General features: G+C 35.3%; 1 protein-coding gene across 2 annotated transcripts in view; it reads left to right on the plus strand.

Annotated features, from left to right (window-relative positions):
* The window catches only part of LOC138703425 (cytochrome P450 9e2-like), an 82,366-nt gene extending 61,640 nt beyond the window's left edge, over positions 1-20,726 (plus strand). For both annotated transcript variants that reach the window (XM_069831273.1, XM_069831272.1), the window contains 2 exons: positions 9,719-9,979; positions 18,677-20,726. In XM_069831273.1, coding sequence (XP_069687374.1) covers positions 9,719-9,979; positions 18,677-18,849 — 434 coding nt within the window. In that variant the 3' untranslated portion in view covers positions 18,850-20,726. The remainder of the gene's footprint in view (positions 1-9,718; positions 9,980-18,676) is intronic.
* The last annotated feature ends 930 nt before the right edge of the window (positions 20,727-21,656 follow it).

The following is a 21,656-nucleotide window of genomic DNA, read 5'->3' on the forward strand; positions in this document are numbered from 1 at the left end:
GTATGTTTCTTTCTTGAGAATATTTCTATAATTTCATTTTCTCATTGTACGATGATGATAATGATTATAATAATAATATAATTTATTCTAGATTTCAATGTTATTGTCAGAGTTATTTTCTCTCAAATTTCTTATTGTGCACTTCAAATGATAGTTTATCTTGCATTTCTTTCATTTGAAATAATCTTTTTACTTTGTCAAATGCTGGAAGGTTGATCTCTTTCGCTTCACGCAATACAGAAAATTTCTGAAGTGTTTTTTTCACTATGATATTATTACCAGAATATACATAAAGATTAATTTTTGGTCCTATAGAATATATCTGTTATGGTTATTAGAGGAGAAAAATTCGTTCCGGCGCAGGAGATCGAATCAGGGTCCTTAGTTCTACGCATCAAGTGCTCAAACCACTGAGCTAAGCCGATGTTTAATCCACAGTACCGGATCGAATCCCTCTCTAGTATATTTCTCTTTGTGGCCTGGCTCCAAGTTCGACATATATGTTGAAATATATTAAGTCAATTGGCATTATACAAGGAGCGCACTCAATTAAGTGACTTGGTGGCCGGGATTTCACAGTATTATGCACTGTTGGGCTAAGAATGTACTTAAGGATTAATTTTTGGTCCTAGAGAATATACTTGTTATGATAACAATGGTCATTAGAGATGAAAAATTTGTTCCGGCGCCGGAGATCGAACCCGGGTCCTTGGTTCTACTATTCGATCCGGTGCTGTGGATTGAACTTCGGCGTAGCTCAGTGGTAGGTAGAACCAAGGACCCGGGTTCGATCCCCGGCGTCGGAACGAATTTTTCTCGTCTAATAACCATTATTACCAGAGGTGAGAAGTTCGTACCAAAACTGTTAAGTTGTATGAGCTTGGACTATATGTCTACCGAATAAACTGTAGTGACGCTGCTCTCAACGTCAACAAATCAGCAAAACAAATATTTACAGTCGGGTGGTAACCAAACTTATCTTTGTGCCAATGATCCCTGGTCTTACAGTCAGAAACAAAATGAATAATTAGCGTTGTGTAAAAAAGAACAATAAAAGGCAATTACATTCGTCTTAATTTTTAATATAAAATAATTTACCCATTCGTATAACAATAATTATCAAAATACTTAATAATATGTATATTTAGCCTTGATGCAATTAATAATAATTTACATTTTCAGTTTATCAAAAATATACTTTTCTGTGTTCAGAAAAATAATATTTGCATCCTGAAAAATAAATTCTACGCCTCAAGATGTAATTGGAGCAAATCTGAAATATGACACAGTATTCCTCACTGTATGACCAAGAGAACAACAGTTTTGTGAATATAATAGTGAATTTCGTATATGGCACATCATATTAAACCCACAATTCGTTCCAAGAACACTTTCCATTTTTTGCTTTAATGACTATTGGGACTTCTGCGGATTGGTACGTATATTTGAACAATAATATAATTCTTTCACATTTCGCGGAGTCAGTCATTTCTATATTTTTGGTCTGCAGCAGAGTGACTGCTTCAGGCAATTGTTTGAAGGGATACTGAAACATACCAACATCATAGATAGGTGGAGAAAGTAAAAAAAGAAGTCTACTTTGAGTAAAATTTTAAACTAGAATATTTCTCTTAAGTGTTGTATCCCCCACGCAAAGAAAAGTATTCCATATAAATATTTCGTAGCATAGCGCCCCTTTACATTAAGCATACACATTATATAATTTCCACGTAATCTGTATCTCCGTTTGCTGATAGACTTGTATGATTACCAGTAAACCTTGGAGTATTGCATTCAACTTCGTGTGATTGCAAGATTTAAATTCTGCCATGTTAAAGCCGCTCACTAAACTGCACAAAAACCGCTGCAAATGTTAGCACGTAATGAAGCTGTTTCTCTGCTGTGCATATTGCTGTAACGTAGTTACGAAAGCCATCTGTCCACAGTTGCGGATATACTGTGACTTGTTTACGTGAACAGAGTATAATATAAACACAGCAGACAACTAATGTGATGATCTGTATGCGTGGCTGCAAACAACCTGAAATCTATCTTTTGGTTCGAACTTCCTAAGTCTAATTATTACTATTATTATTATTTTATTTTCATTATTATATCAAAATATGGTGAAATACAACTGTTATTGGCAATCCCGGAATGTTGGTGAAATGGGTGAGTTGAATTTTTCAAATGTTTCCTTGAAAACATCTGTACTGTCTACTTATAATATCTGGAAATCCAGGTTCAGTGATAGTTATAAAATATTAACGGCGCTGAAAAAATCGTGCAAAATATGAGAAAAATATTAAGATTTTCATGTGATATGATAAATTTTATTAAAACACTGTGACAATAATATGAAACTTTGACATTAATTGCATTTTACACATTATTAATCTTGAAAATCCTTGTTCCCATACCGCTAGAAGGAATAATATAGTATATGAAATTTAATATTTTAGTTGTCGCTAAACATAAACGAGGGTAAGCGAGTTTAATAATTTTCATAAAAGAGTCTTAATTATCATTATAGGTAAGATGCATACGACTGTTTTGCTTCGACCATAATAAATGCATAAGTTTTGAGTTTTTACAAATATCTTACTTTGTTACTTTAGTGATAATGAAATGGTGAACATGCGCGTATTTTCAGTGTTCTCGACTACTGCAACAGATGGCACGAGTGTAAGTGTCTTTTCAGCGTGTTCCCGAGTAGTGCAACAGATGCCAGGAGTGTACATCGTATTTATCGATTTTTTGCAGATCCTGGTATGGAGATTTCAACCTCAAAGCAACACACATTAAAACACAGGAAATGAACTCAATTTATTAGAATTATTGAAATTACCATGAACAGAATTTATTTTATTTTAAATAGGCTTACATGTTGTTGATTATGCAATTTGTTAAATTTATTTGGGAAATGGCTCCCAGTGGAATGTCTGAAGTTGGGTTAATGTTTATTTGTGTGATTCGATCAATGTAACTTTCAAAATTCGCACCTGCCATTATGGATTGGTGCTCTCAAGGCTTGCGATCGATAGTTGCAATAACGTAATGAATAGCAGTACTTCAATTTAAGTCATGAAGATACAGTACGTCACATGTAATGAGCGTATTATGTATAGTATGGTCCAGCATACGTACTTTAACTACATGCGTCATGTGTATGTTAACTACTCAATTACGCTGTATTTAACAGTTTCTCTTTCAAATAATTTGTGGCTATTCAAGTCATATTTTTTGGATAAGATAGCCAATTTACGTTAACTCTGGTTTTATGAATTAAAAAGAGGTGTTATCGGAGAGTGATTCTGATAAGTACTCATGTAGCCGACATAGAAGTAGCATATAATTTATACGTTCCAACCTCCTATATGTCATACTGTCGTGTACAAAGACACGAAACTTCAACCTATTTTTTCACCGACATTGAAATTCCGAATACAGACATTTCAAAAGCACTAAAGCACTAAGCCACCGACCCATGCTCTTTAAGGATGGCGAGTGGGTGGTCTTACATGCAGTCAAGCATCCCAACGGAATACAATGAGCAAGATTGAGAAGGCCTCGAGGCCCTTCTAGAGCTGGCATTGATTAAGCTTCTATTATTGTGCATCACACACAAAGGCACGCTCTAACTGAATGAAACTGTAACGACTGCGAGAATTACAAGTCAAGTTCATCATACGAAACAGACTTTACAATTAATCCCAAACAGGCATTCCGTGGAATTACGGATCATCGAACATAACCTCAAAGTAAAATAAATATATATATATATATATATATATATATATATATATATATATATATATTGCAACAAATTGTTCACCGCATTTGAAAGCTCTCAATTCACAGTGATAGCGCTCGAGAGTGAATAAGCACATAGAAATTGAATGCCACGAATTTGATACAATTATTATGTTATTTAATAGAGCAAGTGCTGACACTTTTCCTGTAATTTAATTGAGCTTAACGAATGTTTGTCGTCATGATAATAATTATTTCGAGACCGAGGAGAGAGAAAAAAATATATATCTATGACAACAAATGAAGGGTTCAGAGCCATAATTCAATTAAACATATATCAAGTAATATAATGTATGCACATTAAAGTTAAATGGTATGTCAATCTTCATTAAACTATGGTATTCACTTAATTTAACTCTTGCTTTCTCCGTTTTTAATAAATGGCGCTTGGCCCACTATGGCACTGAACCCTTCAAATAAGCTATCGCCGTAGCTCAATCGGCTGAGGCGCTTGCTTGCCCTTCCGGAGTTGCGCTCGGGCGTGGATTCGATTTCCACTTAGGTTAATTATCTGGTTGGTTTTTCTTCTGAGCTTTTCCCTAACCGTAAGAAGAATGTTAGGTAATACATGGCGAATCCTCGGCCACATCTCGCCAAATACAATCTCGCTGTCACCAATCTCATCGATGCTAAGTAACTCACAGCGCCGTTAAATAACCAATAAAATATTACAACAAAGAAGTTTAAAAAACAAAATTAAATTCCCTGAGGATAACTATTATCACAAACTGTATTAGGCTAGATAAACCCAATACGAAAAACTGTAATTCTGAACAATTAAACATTCGTGGTTATAATAATGAGATCCAGAAAAACAGATGAATCAGAGCAGAGATGATAGGAAGAAAAGGATTTTTACAGAAAAAACGACTGAACATTTGAGGTTATAACAACACTATTTTGTCGCTTTTATCATTGCGTGTCTATAATTTTCAACATGTTTAATTTTGTTGTAAATCGTTTTTACTTATAATAATTAATTCCGTGCTCTTCGGGTAAAGGGGGATAAGTCTTTTTTTTGTGCAGATGCAATTTTGTTCCCCAGATGAACACACAAGTTAAATACAAGTGGGTTGCAAAAATCAAAACAATACTAGCATTTGATGTGTTTTGTTTGTGTAGAAAGTTTTTTGCAATAAGGGTTCGAAGTTTAATTTTAATTTACCTCAAAATTCATTTTTATAACATCTCCCTTTATCCAAACAACATAGAATTGTGCAATTATTGTAATTAATTAATGTTGCGTATAGACACTGCGAGTCTGATGCAATCGTTCGATTTTTGATACATTGAAAGGAGGGGCGATACAAATGAGACAAATTAACATAGAAAGAAAAAACTGTTACTTCTCAAGTTTGAGCAGCATCAGTGTAATTCGATTCTTATTGGTCTAGAATCAGTGGGCTCGTTCATTGACTGAGATACGTTCGCGTGGGATTATCACTATTCCGTTTATATGATGTCATTCCATTTTCGGCCAATGAAGTGTAATGAAATTTTCAATTACAACCAATCACAGTCATACATCGCGATAATTTCTGCAGCTAGATTTATCACTCTCAATTTATCTTATGGTCGTTCTATTGTTTAGTCAGTGTCGCCTACTGTTACCACGTAAATCGATGAGCATGAATCCATTACAGGTACTAAATAAAGTGCGAAATCCTACTTCCATATTTACATATTCATCTTCTAATTCCATGCCCATTGTATCTAAAGAAAATGACACCCCTTCATAACAATTCTTCATTTACTTAATGTATTAATCAGAAGTCGAAATTGCGATAGAAAATCTGAAAAAGTACAAGTCTCCAGGTATCGATCAAATTCCAGCAGAATTAATACAAGAGGGTGGAAGTGCATTATATAGCGAAATTTATAAACTTGTAATTGCTGTTTGGGAAAAGGAAATTGTACCAGAACAATGGAAGGAGTCCATAATTGTACCTATTTTGAAAAAGGGGGACAAAACCAACTGTGGTAACTTTCGAGGAATATCACTTTTGTTGACGTCGTACAAAATTTTGTCCAATATTCTTTTGAGAAGATTAACTCCGTACGTAGATGAAATTATTGGGGATCATCAGTGCGGTTTTCGGCGTAATAGATCGACTATTGATCAGATTTTTTGTATTCGACAGATAATGGAGAAAAAATGGGAGTGTAAGGATACAGTACATCAGTTATTCATAGATTTCAAAAAGGCATATGACTCGGTTAAGAGGGAAGTATTATGTGATATTCTTATTGAATTTGGTATTCCCAAGAAACTAGTTCGATTAATTAAAATGTGTCTCAGTGAAACATACAGCAGAGTCCGTATAGGTCAGTTTCTATCTGATGCTTTTCCAATTCACTGCGGGCTAAAGCAGCGAGATGCACTATCACCTTTACTTTTTAACTTCGCTCTAGAATATGCCATTAGGAAAGTTCAGGATAACAGGCAGGGTTTGGAATTGAACGGGTTACATCAGCTTCTTGTCTATGCGGATGACGTGAATATGTTAGGAGAAAATACACAAACGATTAGGGAAAACACGGAAATTTTACTTGAAGCAAGTAAAGCGATCGATTTGGAAGTAAATCCCGAAAAGACAAAGTCTATGATTATGTCTCGTGACCAGAATATTGTACGAAATGGAAATATAAAAATTGGAGATTTATCCTTCGAAGAGGTGGAAAAATTCAAATATCTTGGAGCAACAGTAACAAATATAAATGACACTCGGGAGGAAATTAAACGCAAAATAAATATGGGAAATGCGTGTTATTATTCGGTTGAGAAGCTCTTATCATCCAGTCTGCTGTCCAAAAATCTGAAAGTTAGAATTTATAAAGCAGTTATATTACCGGTTGTTCTGTATGGTTGTGAAACTTGGACTCTTACTCTGAGAGAGGAACATAGGTTAAGGGTGTTTGAGAATAAGGTGCTTAGGAAAATATTTGGGGCTAAGTGGGATGAAGTTACAGGAGAATGGAGAAAGTTACACAACACAGAACTGCACGCATTGCATTCTTCACCTGACATAATTAGGAACTTATAATCCAGACGTTTGAGATGGGCAGGGCATGTAGCACGTATGGGGAATCCAGAAATGCATATAGAGTGTTAGTTGGGAGACCGGAGGGAAAAGACCTTTAGGGAGGCCGAGACGTAGATGGGAGGATAATATTAAAATGGATTTGAGGGAGGTGGGATATGATGATAGAGACAGGATTAATCTTGCACAGAATAGGGACCGCTGGCGGGCTTATGTGAGGCCGGCAATGAACCTTCGGGTTCCTTAAAAGCCATTTGTAAGTAAGTAAGTAAGTATTAATCAGGTTATTTGTAATTATACTATAAAATGTTTAAATTAAATTATGATTTCAGCAGATAATGAAAACGTATTTCTGTTATAACAACAAGAGAAAAGCGCAGTACATGTAATTAACATTTTTAAACCTGTATTTCGCTTTTCTCAATTGAAATTACTGAATAACATTCAATTTCTTTATTGAAGTAATCGTTAATGATCTATTTCGACTTCACAATGTCTAAATAATTTAAGTATTCAAAAATGTACAATTATCAACATTTTGTGAGCGAATTTTAGGGATATATTATTTACATCTTTATTTTATTCGCGAAATAGTCCTAATAAATGTCACTCGAGGTCTGAGATTTCATCAATGGTTTCCAACCAAGGGGGAATTTTGGCGGTCTTAGGAGGGAATGTGTTTACTGAATGGTGATTTCTGTCAAGTTCGCTGAATGTAGAATCTTCCGGACTCACTTTTTTACTACTTTTTCACTTCTATTTTTCCGATTTACAGCCTTTTTTATTTTCATTTTCACGCGGCGCACCAGCGGATCATCACACTGTTGAAAATGCTAGCGGTTCATTCAGAAGAAAAAAAACGAGTTTATGATAACGGATGCTAGTGTACTATCTTGCTTGTACTTAAAACTGGTAACAAAATTCGCAAAGAAAATTATTAATAATCATACACTTATAATACGTTACAGACAATTCGTTATCTCCTGAAATTTACCTGCGTGTGAGGGGAAGACGAAAGTGGACTGGAACGCTTCTCTACCTCTCTACGTTTCCATTTTTAGCTAGCTAGCTCATTTACCCCCACCATAAGTTTCTCACTATAAACTATGGCGCATCTATATATATATATATATATTTGTATTTACGAGATGACGAATAGTGTCTACCTTAACAATTTATACAAAATGCAAGAGTGTGAGAACATATTGCCCAAACTTGTTTCCTTTATTTCTTGATCGATTATAAGGTATAAGTTAAAGAAAATTTTTGACGATTTCGAATAAATTATAATTGCTTGTGTTAAATGTTCATTATATAAAACATTAATTTAATGTAATCTTTTTCAAATAAATTGGTGTGCATGTAACGAATATAAGAAAAATTCGTCAAATAGTTTCCGATAAATTGCTGAAGACACGAACAGGCAGACAGATTGACAGACAGGTAACTGCTGAAAACGTGTACATCAACAATAATTTTGAATCATTCGTAAATTTTTTGCAGAATTGCAATACCTTCTCATATGACCATGATCCTAAGATTTTCCATTCTGTCATTTGTCTCTCTGAAAATTTTTATTTATTGTAAGTACAGTATTTGACTTCTCGTTTTCAAAATTTATCTGCATATCATCAGCTAAGTACAAGATCTCATCATAACAATTTACTCATTATACCCTACCACAAGACATCTTTATATATATATATTAATTAATATATTAATAAATAACTAATATATATTAATTAATATATTAATTTATATATTAATTGCTGATTAATATTTGTTACTTATAATGAAACTAACATCTGTCCATTCTTATTATTATCATTAATTTCTCTAAATAGATTTACAAAACCTCTAATGGCAATTACATTAATATTCTCATTATAGAAATATATTTTAGATTTATATATATATTTTTTTCTCCCTGTAACATAGTCCTAGTAAGCTTATATTAAATTAATTTTCATCATTTTACTAGCTATCTCAAATCTTAAATTAATTATAATTGATTGAATTAAATTAGCTCATAAATTAAGTTACTACTTTACCTTATAGGTTTATCTAAATTTCAATAAATATGTAGTCTACTAGTCTTTAAAACTTAACTGAAGAATATAGCTGGAGAACTTTTTAAGTGTAGTGTAAATATTTGTAATTTAAATATGTATTGTATTGATTAAGGCTGGTTGAGTGGAAGAGAAGGCCTTATGGACTTAATTCTGCCAGCGAAAACATTATTATTATTATTATTATTATTATTATTATTATTATTATTATTATTATTAACCGTGTTTGATTTTTGCACATACTGTTCTCCAACCAGGATATTAACCTTGAAAGGAATGTGCTTACTATTGCGTCATCTATTGTAGCGAAGTAGATAATATTACCGTTATATAGATAGATAATATTACAGTTATAACGTCAGTTTAAAAAACATGCGCTCTCCTGCATATGTTATTTCCTGTATGGAGGGATTAAAAGACCAGGAGGTTAACCGTGATCTAATTTTGTAACTAGGGTAATATAAATATGTGTGTATCAGTGTTATCGTTTATGCTTTGAGAGTTAGCCAATGGAGATGTGTGCACCCACGTGTGTGACCTTATGACATCTTATGACATCAACATTCATTCACAGCATCACCCCGCTGCGTCTCATTCCCCTGAGACTTTCTCCTGGTTGGAGTACAGAAGGCTAATATTATTTGCTTCATCGCTCTAATGTGACGTTTCGACCAAATCTATGCCGTTATATCCAACTTTGTTCCTATTAAACAGATAAACCAAAAAAAAAAAAAATATATATATATATATATGTACTGGAGCGATTAATAAGGTATAAACTGTTTTCTCTTTCAGAATCTCTAAGGCTATATCCACAGATCTTGATACTGGGCAGAATCTGCACAAAACCTTTCCAGCTGCCGCTTCCGAACGAAAAGTCATTTACAGTGGACGTTGGCACGCCAGTGATCACGCCTGTGTTGGCCATACACTTGGACCCCAAGTACTACCCTGATCCGATGAAATTTGACCCAATGCGCTTCACAGAAGAGGAGAAAGCCAAGCGCCCAAAATGCACACACCTGCCTTTCGGAGAGGGACCAAGAATTTGCCTGGGTAAATATGCATCACTACATTTCATATCATTTTCTGCATACCTATTTACATAAACTTTATTTTCCGAATATAAAAATATTGAATTAACATTGTAAATGTATGCCACAGGCAATCGAGGGGAAGGCGCGAAAGAATGGAAGAGCTTCAAACAGAATAGCTTATTTATAAGACATGAATTTCTTTGTTTACGTGATAGAGAGTAAGCAGTTTTTATTCACACATGTCAAATAGAATATTTTTTATCTAATGGCGGCTATTTCATTTAGAGTCGTTCTCATCTTCAGACGTGGACAAATTAGTAGACTAAAAAGTTTTTCTTGGAAACATAATATAATTCGTAATTTCAACTATCAGTATAATTCACAGAGCCTCTATTGTTGTAAATATGATCGTTTACATCTTCTGGTATATTTTTCCAATGGTTAAGTAATTTTTTTCTGGCTATGTTGGTACTACTGGTGTTTTAATTACATACTGCAGAAAGTCTGTTCTCCCATGGCCTGCAAGAAGACCGGACATGAACGAAATTGAAAATCTGTGATCTATACTGAAGAAGAAAGTGAACAAAAATAGGCTTACAACAAAACATGGACTCATTTAAGCACTGTCTGATACCTGGCTGAATGATGCTGATATTCAAAGAAAATGTCAAACTTTGGTTTCCAGCATCCCTGACAAAACCAACGTGTTAATAAAGAATAAGAGAATGTTCACAAAATATTAGTAACCTCCAGACTCAATTTTCTGTTCATTATTTCTGTGCAAAATACATTTTTGTTCATTACTTCTACCGATAAATACAGCTTCGTTGCACATATAATTAATTTAGTCTAATAATTTGTCCACGTCTGTATAAGCGACGCGCCAAAGTCGTAGTTCTTTTTTCGGCCATAGGTGTTACCCTCGGTGCACCATGGGAGCAGCGCTGCCAATACAAAAAGTCGAAATGTCGCTTCAGCTCTAACGAAATTCAGCTACGTTTCGCTACACAGCAAGCAGATTGTACAAAATAACCAAAACAAACCTTTGGCGGTGAGATTTGCTTTATTTGCTAGAAAAGGTAAAACTTGAAGATATATCTTAACGTTATTCTGACACCACTGGTGACGTCATCATTCTTGTTGTTGATTATGTTGATTTACAGTGCTTCTTGCACAATAAATTAGGCTATATTGAAATGAGGGAGGAGAAATTGATTAAATCACTTAAGCTAAAATAATGCAATGCGGTAACTAAAGAACAAAGCTAATCTTCATCGGATAATGGAATGATTTAATCGTTTTCATTTGTCTCGAGCTGATACACATATCTACCGAACGCATTTATACGACCATCAGTAATGGGATAGGGCAAATAGCATTTTTTTGGCTTATGAGGTCATTCAGGGTTTAGAGCTGATTCTTTTATATCGTCCATCACAGGGGCGGCTTTCGAAGGGGGGCTGCGGAGCTGCAGCACCCCCAGACATTTGTGGCTCTTGTCTCGTTTTATGTTGTGAAATATATTTATTATACAGTCCCTATCTAGCGTCTCGAATTTTTTTTTTAATTTCGCTCTCATTGACATGAACGCAATCGTTAGTGAAGTCACTTCCTCCCCTGGTGCTGCCAGAGCGAAACGAGAGACAAGGACGGATTGGTGAAGCCATTTCCTCCCCTGGAGCTGCCAGTCTCGTCTAGGATGCTTTGCGCGTTAGTTTTACCCCTCCCCCTGCTGCCCCTCGCCGTGAATCCAGAGTCACCAGGCGCTGCAAAATCTGCAGCAGTTTGTCAGTAGCGCGCAGTTTTAAATACATTTTCTTTAACCTTGTGAGTATAACAAGTGCGACAATGTTTAATTCTGTACAATATTTACAGTCTATTCAGTTCAGTACCTTAACAATTCAGGAGAAATGTGAAATTAAGTGCCCATCAGTTGAATCTCATAATGGAAAGAGCCGCTAAACAAAATAGCCTACATAGCTCGCATATTTTTTGCTATAAAATATCCTGTATCCCTGCTTTCTTCTCTCAATCTCCACACAGTCTATATTAAATTAATGTGTTTGAAAGGTAATTCCATCAGCTGGGGCAGCAAGATGGAGTTTTAAATAAGAACAGTAAATGTCGTTCATGAGAAGGAGCCATTGCTAGAATGTTTTCAAACCATAATGGAATCTGAAACATCTAACAACATCACAATAAATGAGGCAAGCGCCCTGGTGAGTACTCTTGAAGATCCTGAATTCAATTTCTGGCTCAGTTTTTTCATTTATTGATGTATGATGCAGATATATTACACAACCAATTACAACCAGTTAGATATTTTTAAGGTTCAAATCTGCATATAAAAAAATAAGTTATGGTTTATTTAACGACACTCGCAACTGCAGGGGTTATATCAGCGTCGCCGGTGTGCCGGAATTTTGTTCCGCAGGATTCTTTTAAATGCCAATAAATCTACTGACATGACCCTGTCTCATTTAAACACATTTAAATGCCATCGACCTGAGCCAGGATCGAACCCGCAACAGACTATGCTACCGAGGCCGACTCTGCATATCAAGCTTTGTTAATGCCATACAGACAATACGGAACAGTGCACAGTTGAGCAGCGAGATCTGTGAAAATGAAAACCCTAAAAAGCGTCGTAAGGTCGAAGGGATTCAGACAAGGGTTGCGGCAGCCAAGGAAGTGTGTGACCTCATTATCACACAAGCTAACACCCGATTCCAGTTCATAGATCATTTGATATTATCTTCTCTTCTGTGTCAAGAAAAATTTGAATGCTACAAAAGCTCATTTCCTGAAAATGACCTAAATGTATGTGTGAAGCCTTTTCCAGTGTTCGATAAAGACAAACTAAAAACGGAACTCACTGTGTTGTATCAGAGACAAGAATTCAGAAATATCAGCGACGCAGTCAAGCTCTTGCAGTTTCGTCTATCTGAGAACTTGCAGGCCTCATTTTCAGAAGTTGTGGAACTACTACGCATAGCTATCACCCTACCAATGACAACTTCCGAAGCAGAACGTTGCTTTTCATGTTTGAAGAGAGTAAAATCCTAACTTAGAAATACGATGAGAGAAGAGAGACTGACCGCATTAGCTATGTTTTCCATTGTAAAGAATATGTTAAACGACATATCGGATTTTAATAAGAAGATGATTCAAAAGTTTGCAACCTACAAGACAAGGCGCATGGAACTAATCTTTAAATAAGATAAGTTGCATGGTTTATTTTTGTATGCAGCCCCCCTGAATTCAATACCCACAAGCCGCCACTGGTCCATCATGAAACACTTTCTACTTCTACGTTTCCCTGAGGCAATACTAGCAACAGTTTATGTCAACGGTCATCACAACACTGCACTCTCGGGCTAGCGTTTCTTGCCCGCGGACAAGACACTGCCCTAGTGTGCATTTGTAGTTGCCGGCGAGTATGCTGTTTCTCTATCCCTTGTGCACGACGGAGGATATTTCCTTACCCTCCATGCACTCTACCCATTTCAGCGAGTGCCGACGACCACTGGTTTAGGTAAAACGACAATGATGATAATAATAATAATAATAATAATAATAATAATAATAATAATAATAATAATAATAATAATAATAATATTATTATTATTACAATTAATTCTAGTAAGTCATTCTTATTTTTAATATTGTTATTTAGCGTAGAAACAGCAGCGATAAGTAGGCCTACATTTATTGTGTATAAGAAATATGTTTCTGTTAATTATGTCAAAATAAACTGTAGAAATTAAAAGAGTCGAGTTATTATTAAATAATCTCGCATAAAAGGTACCCAGATATCTGATTTAACATAAAAATTAATGAAGAAGCAATGTAACACAAATCCAAATTGAGCTTAATACTAGCCTATATATTTTATTTTAAATTATTCATGACTAGAATTCGTGGAATTGCCACGAGAATCGTAAGGTTTACTGCGCACGCAGTATAGACTGTATGAGAAGGGAGCGTGTAAAGAATTGAGTATGCCTCTGATGTAAACACTGAGCAGTATACTGCGATTACAATAAAACCTGTATCCTGCATTGAAGAAATGTAATGAATGATCTTTGAAGTAGGAAATGTCTAAACATGTAAATACACAATTATTTTATAGTGAGATATATTAACTCTTATAATTTAATGTAAGATACTCACATCATTCTTGAATATGTGCATTGCAGTGAAGAGTTACGTACATTTTGAGCGACTGCAAAGTAATCTCCGATGGTCACTCAAACAGTTTTTATATTGGGAAATGTACGTTCAACATCACACGATATAATACGTGCATATTTGAAGAACGGAAAGTTACTACTTTTTAGTACACCAACTTCAGACGTCTTGTCATGACCTGATAGTACATCATTTATAATACGAAGGGTGTGAATAGGCAGGATTTTTAGCAATAATGTTTCTAAACTCACATTTCACTTTTTCTGAAATTAGTGAATTGTTATTTTGGATAACGGTTTGTGATACTTTATCCACTATATTAAGGGCTTCTGAGAGTTGTAGTTTAGACAATTCTGACAGAATTATGCTTCTGGACACGATTTTAAAATTAGAATCAATGAACAGAATATCTTCCAATAGCTGTTCAGAAGGCAATGATTTTATAGCTGCAACAGCGGAACTGTCTGTCCTATCCAATGCATCAATTACCTCCATTATTTTGCCGTAATGTTCTGCATAATAATTAACAGCATCCAACCACCTTCCCAAACGGGTCAAGACTGGCTGCGGGGGTAAGGGTATTCCAGGGGCAATTATTTGGAACAGCAACACTCTCATTGTAGTATGTTTGAGTGAATTCTTGTCTACACTGAACAAATGTTAAGCTTTGACTATTCCAACCACAGTAATGCAAAAATAAGTGCTTAAATAGGTATACATTAGCTGTAGCTGCTCTATCTATTTGGACCGGTCACATCTCTTAACATGAACTGCTTAAACTACGCCACCGGGTGGTCGCTGACCTCCTCTATACTACCGTACATCGGCAACCTGATTGCATGCTGCGTGTGGCAATTCAACGAAGTCTATTCATGACTAATTTCTGACTACATGAGCAAATATATTCTTTTAGTTTTGTACAAAATTAAACAGCTAGGATAACCTCTCAAAAAATATAATAAGTAGGCTCCGTATTCCAGCTACCTATAAACCGGAATGAAGTTGCCTGATTCCAAGTATATGTAACGTCACAGCACAGGTACAGGTACGTTCGTATACAAAATAGTTACGCATCCTGTGCCCTCTTCCTCTAGAAAGTCAAAATCGGTACGCAGTATAATGAGTAGTCTAGTCGTATTATTTAAATAACTGCATCTTTGTGGCTGATTGAAGGTTCATTGCAGAGGTAAAATGCCTTAGGTAAGACGCTCAAGCGTGTAATATTGCACGGCACAATTGAGGATATTTGAACTAATATTTTCAACAATATTAAAATTGTGTAAAATAAACGTAAAAAGTGACAAAAACAATGCAGTGAAAAACACTTCAATACCAAAAGGCACAAAAAGTGTGTTGAACAAAATAAAAAGTACCATCAAAATCTGAAAATTACGAACATAGTTACTCAATGTTTAGCATGGATTTGTGTAGCCTACCATGATGTTCAGTGCCAACATCCCAATTAATAAATTAAGTAATCTACATTTTAAGAAATTTCTAGAAAAGTACATAGGAAATTAGTGGGTTTTCAGTGATGAACGACATGTAATATCCTAATGTAACACGAAAAAATATCAGACAATAGGACTAGGTCTATTTTGTACTACATCATTCACCAGTAACGTCATGTGCTATTGAAAGAATTTCTTGGAATATAAAATCATTGCAAGTGACATCCGCATAAGTTCAAGTTCCGTAACTTACGAATGCACGTTATTATTCACTGCAAAGTCACAACGAAAATTAACATCATGGCTCAAGCATGTGTTTACTAGTATACATAGCTTCAGAATGTCGGGAGTTGACTGTACTCCACGAACACGCAGCGACGACCTGTTTGTTTATATCCTTATTCCTTGAATTATCTGTGTTCGTCGAATTATATACCCTATGTGTCTTTAACTTCAGTCTTTGGGTAGCTGGAATATGGAGTCTTGTACCTAATAAGAAACGAATTATTACGTTACAGTAAACTTACTAGGTTTTCCCAATCATCTACCACACATTCTCTTTTGCTGTGATGTTTTTATAATTACAGTATTATTCGATAAATTAAACAATATGGGACGATTCATTTTTTCACCCATATCGTTGCTGAACTCAGATGCCATTTTTGTAACAATCTCATCGTCAGATGCCGGAACAGTTGCTGACTATTCAAGCGGACCGTGACGCAATCTTGTGCAGACTGAGTGTGCACAGCGGCGTGGCATATTAGAAACCATCATAACGTATTGTCCATAAGAGACGTCTTTCCGTGGAAACGAAATTTCGTCCCCGCATTACCTGGCGGGACATGCAAACCACCGCTTCACATTCATTCATACGCTAGACGTGATAGGGGAGTACAAATTTAATACAGTGCGTCACTCGACCTCATGCTAAAGAGTGCAGAGCATTGAAGTCATAACAATTTCCTCAGTTACTTCATTTTATACTTTTTATTTTAAAAATATCTTTTTCAGATATAATATCAATGTTCGGCAGTGAGTATAGGTGTAGCCTAAACAGTTATTTCTTTCATGAAACTCAACAAATCTTGTCTAAAGAATCGACTGATATGTAATGATTTATGTTCAGTTTTAAAGATTGAAACTGCTAACGTAATATTACATGATATAGAAATTTTATATCTAAAAATAAACGTCGAACATCTGCAGTAGCTCCTCCAAATGAGAAAAATGAACTCTTGCAATGTAAGAAGAGTATTTTAACATTACAGATATTGCTATTGCAATAGAAGAGCAATGAGCTTAAGAAATGATTATTTTTCTGTTTTTCAGTTTGTATACGTATAATTACATTTATGTAGTACCAGTAAGTACTCGTCTCTTTCTTTCAATGCTTCCTGATGCAATATAATTCAAGTACAGTAAATATTGTTTTCCCTTAAAAGAATATGGATACTCTATAATACAAGATGATTCACGAGGATTTACTGTCACTTACGGAGCTTATTTCCGAAGAGATTCTGAGCAAAAAATGTCATTTAAACATGTGTCCTAATCTCAATATTTTCAAAGTTACATTAATTTGAAGTTGTTTGTAAAATACTATTGTTACCGGTATTTAGTTTTAAAGGTAAAAAATATTACAGGAAAAGAATTAACTATTCAGGAGTATCATTTCATTAATTGGCTAGTATTCTAGTTGTGAATTCCATAGTTATTCGTACAGATTTTTTTTTTTTTTTTTTTTTTTTTTTTTGGATTTGTTACTACAAAATTAAATTTTTATAACGCATGTATCACACAATTACAAATGACGCCACTCTTGTAAATTCCTAAAGACTGTACATTAGGATACATAATTAAACTGCAAAGAATCAAGTTCCTAAAGTTGTATGATTTGTAACAATTTTTGTGATAAGTGCGTAAGAATAGAGTAATTTTTAGTAAAAAATTTGAAAACAAAATCTGTACAAAGCAATTAACAACACATTTTTTGCTTCAGAACACTTGCCAATTAAAGAAATGATACTTCTGCATAGCTCATACTCTATTTGTAATATTATTTTACCCTTAAAACTGAAGAAAAAATGTATTTTACAAACAACTTCAAGTTAGTGTAAGTCTGAAAATATTGAGATTAGGACACATGTTCATATGACTATTTTGCTCAGAATATCTTCGGAAATAAGCTCCGTAAGTGATGGTAAATCCTCGTGAATCACCCCGTATAACGTGAAGTACTGTTAATGTACAAGTAAATAGCCATAACATCATAATTATATATCACAATTATTTTAATTTTCAAATGATGCCTATGCCTTAATATTTTGCAGAAGTTGTAATACAAATTGATTACAATTTGTTAATTTCTGATGATTATTATTGTGTATGACATAATTCAGGTACTTATAACCAGGCTTCGGTTTATGGACACAGAGTAACCAGTATGAGGTTTAGAGTACACAGAGTATAAATGACCCATGTGGAAGGGTGACTGCAACAGCACAGGTGGGTCCGTAATGTGCATTACCGTTGTGTGTATTGCTGCTTGGCTGGGGCACGTGTAACAAGCTTCGGCATAGGGACACCTGATTGAAGGTTAGAACTCACGTTTATATCTTAACGGTAGATATTTATTGTCTACACCAGGAATGTACTGTATATACTGCATCTGTACAGGGTGAAATATATTTTGTGCCGTACTGTGACGGACTGTTTACATGTTGACACACGAAGTAACGGCGCGCTCCATCTCCCACTCCACTTGACCAACACAACTATATCGTCCGTGCGTTCTGAACTTCATGCGTTTCTGTGCCCAGGACCGAAGCCTGCTTATAACATAAATTGTCTCATTTGTGTGACAGTGATTTTCCCTACAACTACAATCCCTTCCTTGCTGTAACACACATCCCTGCCTGAACGCTAAGTAGTCATACAGTTATATGCAGTCTTGTACAGAGGAGCACATGGCGAACAATTAAATTCAAAATCATAAGTGTTCGTGTTGATTTCGTGACACGATTGCAGTACATGAACTAAATAAAAACTGTATCCTTCTCTTTTTTTTATAGGAAGGCGTTTCGCAATGCTGCAGAACAAAGCATGCGTCGCCAATATTATAGCAAACTACGAGATACAGAAATCTGAACAAACGCCAAAGAAGTTGACCGCAGTGCCAACAGCTTTCATATATGCACCACAGGAGGATATATGGGTGAAATTCGTCAGGAGAACAGACAAGTGAAGAAAAATATTGGAGAAGCAAAGGACTGTTGATTAATATTTCTGGGTGTCCCGCTCAAACAAATGGGGCAGGAAATGTAAAAATATACATCGTGTATTTCTTAGGTTCAACCAGTGAAATGAGACTAAATGTGTCAATTTTTGTGTTTACAATAATAAGCCTATGCCCAGTCAACACTATTTTAACACATCTTAAAAAACACTGTATGCAAACTTATGTGCAGGAATGGGTCATTTGTTTACACCCGACTAACCTTCCACACAACACACAGAATATAGACAACCTATTTTCATACCCTATAATTTAAGTGGAAATGGCAAAGGTTCCAAATGCCATTGTTTGGCATTTTCCTTTTTCTGAAACTGTAGAAATTCCATGAACCTAAGGCCTTTACAAGTAGTTCGAACATTCAACCCGAAATGTCGTATGTTCTAACTCCGGATGCCTTTGCAGTGTTCCATATACCACGCTAGGTTTTACTGGTTACAAACCTTACTCACAGCAACATGTTCTATAATAGACACTGAATTGTTACACTTTAGCCATACATGATGCAGATTCGGACGATGGTATTATGCGTATGTAGGATTACAGCATTGCCCTAATGTTGCAAACGGAATTACGTTATGCATATTGAAGTTGATAAATGAAGGAAGGGTACCTGAAAAAAAAAAAGAAACTAGTCATTTTCTCCGATAATTGCGCAGGCCAAATCGTGTAACGATTTTCCTTATTATGTTTTTGATACATCACGGCCATTTTGATCAGGTGACACAGAAGTCTCTTGTGAGCAGCCACAAGTTTTTGAGTTATGGCCTGATTTTGGCATAATTGAGAATAAAAAGAGAATTTGCAAGTCATACATTCTCAGAAATTTAAATAACATTGCGAAAACTACTCGAAATTTAAAACCTTTCAAGGTTGTGGAGAGGGCAAAATTTCTTGCACCTGAAATATGCCAGAGACTGCGATCACTACCACAAATTTAAGATTTCGAAACTGAGCATGATTTGTGTATCTAAGTATTCCCCGTAAAAAGTCGTACCAAGAAAACGTTTAGTAATCTAGAGCGATGGAAAGTGATGAACATTATGAAAAAAGAAAAAATCCATCTAATGCAGAGATGTCAAAGCGCCTGTATTACGTGCTCCTATTAGAAGCAATGCAATTCCAATAAGGTTTACTTTTCCGCAAGATAAAGTACAATCATCCCTCTTAAGGAAATGTTGTGCGGGTTCTTGAGAGCACGCAGTGCAGGTGCTTTAACATCCCTGGCCTAATATATGAGACACTCCACATTCTCTCACAACTAATGCTGCCTAGTTAAATAAAAAACAGACCTCTTTAACCTGATACCGCTTCTATCGGACTATGCAAAGTTTTTTTATGATGAACTTTACAGACACTGAGAATCTCGGCGTAATTATGAGCTACATTATATTTTAATGTCTTTTAGTGTACATAACCATGTATTACGACCCCTTTCTGTTTGAATTTTATATTGCCCCTTTTAAGTGCAGTACTAGAAACACTATAAGTAAAAGGCATAATGGATTTGAAACTGTCTATAATATTTGCTATGTAATATGTTAGTATGAATAGGAATTATGCATGCAGTACGTTTACGTCCAGGATTGATATGAATTCTTCATAAATATGTTAGTAGTTTGCAAAATAAACATCAACAACAGGATTGGAAAAGTTTTTACTGTCTCCTGTAAAATTTTCTGGATGTAACTTAGAACCTTTGTCATTTCCACTCTTCAATTGTTTAACTATTACTGAGAATCGAGTTTACGGTTTGTAATTCCTTGTAGCATTTCTTATATTGTATTGTATACAATTATACAAATAAATTATATCCTTATGTTGGTCCATTTAGATTTTAAAATATTATGAAACAATTAAACGAGTGAGATACTGCTGTACCTAGCACTGTTTCATAATACAAACATATCTATTTTATGAATGCCGGTATTTGTTATAGCTGTGGTTTTAAATATGTGTCATATTATCTGCAAAATACATAACTCCTAAGTTTTTTATTTGGTTATTTAACGAAGCAATACCAGCTACTGTGTTACTTAGCGTCGATGGAATTGGTGAGAGCGAGATGGGATTTTGGGAGATGAGATCGAGGGTTCGCCATAGATTACCTGACATTCGCCTTATGGTTGGGAAAAAAGGACGCAAGACCGAATCCTCCCGCGGTCATAAAAACAGCCTTGAATCCTCCCGAGAGAACTCTACCCGGTAGTCGATCATCCCCAATAGAAGTAGAGTGTGGGTGACGTCATATTTCCCTTACGTATGAGTTTTGCAGGCCTGGTGTAGAGGATTTCTTTCGTCTTCCAGGGCTACAGATTCCAGTCACGGACAGCATGTTACCGGCGTAGTCAAGGTCGGCAGCCTTTATCCACAAAGGAAAACTCATTTCTATTAGAGGCTGAGTAAAGCCCAAGGTAATAGTGCTGCTGCAAGGATTAGATCAATGGAGAAAATCTATGGCCACATTGGGAATCTAACCCGCGACCTTCCAGCTTGCAGAGTCATGGCTTAACCGCGACGGTGCAGCGCTGCCTAAATCTGTTATTTCAAAGCTTATTTCAAATCTATCAAGGAAATGAAATCAAGGTGAAATTCAGTAACAAAATATTTGAGGAATGCATATTTGGGAAATACGGCAGGATTCCCTTTCGTCACCCTCGTCGTTCAATATTAACATAAACGAATTAGCTAAAAACTAGACTAAAATTTATAAAACATCGTCGTTGTTCCTGCAATAACTCCTATGTGCAAAGTATAAA

Source organism: Periplaneta americana, chromosome 7 (assembly GCF_040183065.1).
Source record: "Periplaneta americana isolate PAMFEO1 chromosome 7, P.americana_PAMFEO1_priV1, whole genome shotgun sequence".
NCBI lineage: Eukaryota > Metazoa > Arthropoda > Insecta > Blattodea > Blattidae > Periplaneta > Periplaneta americana.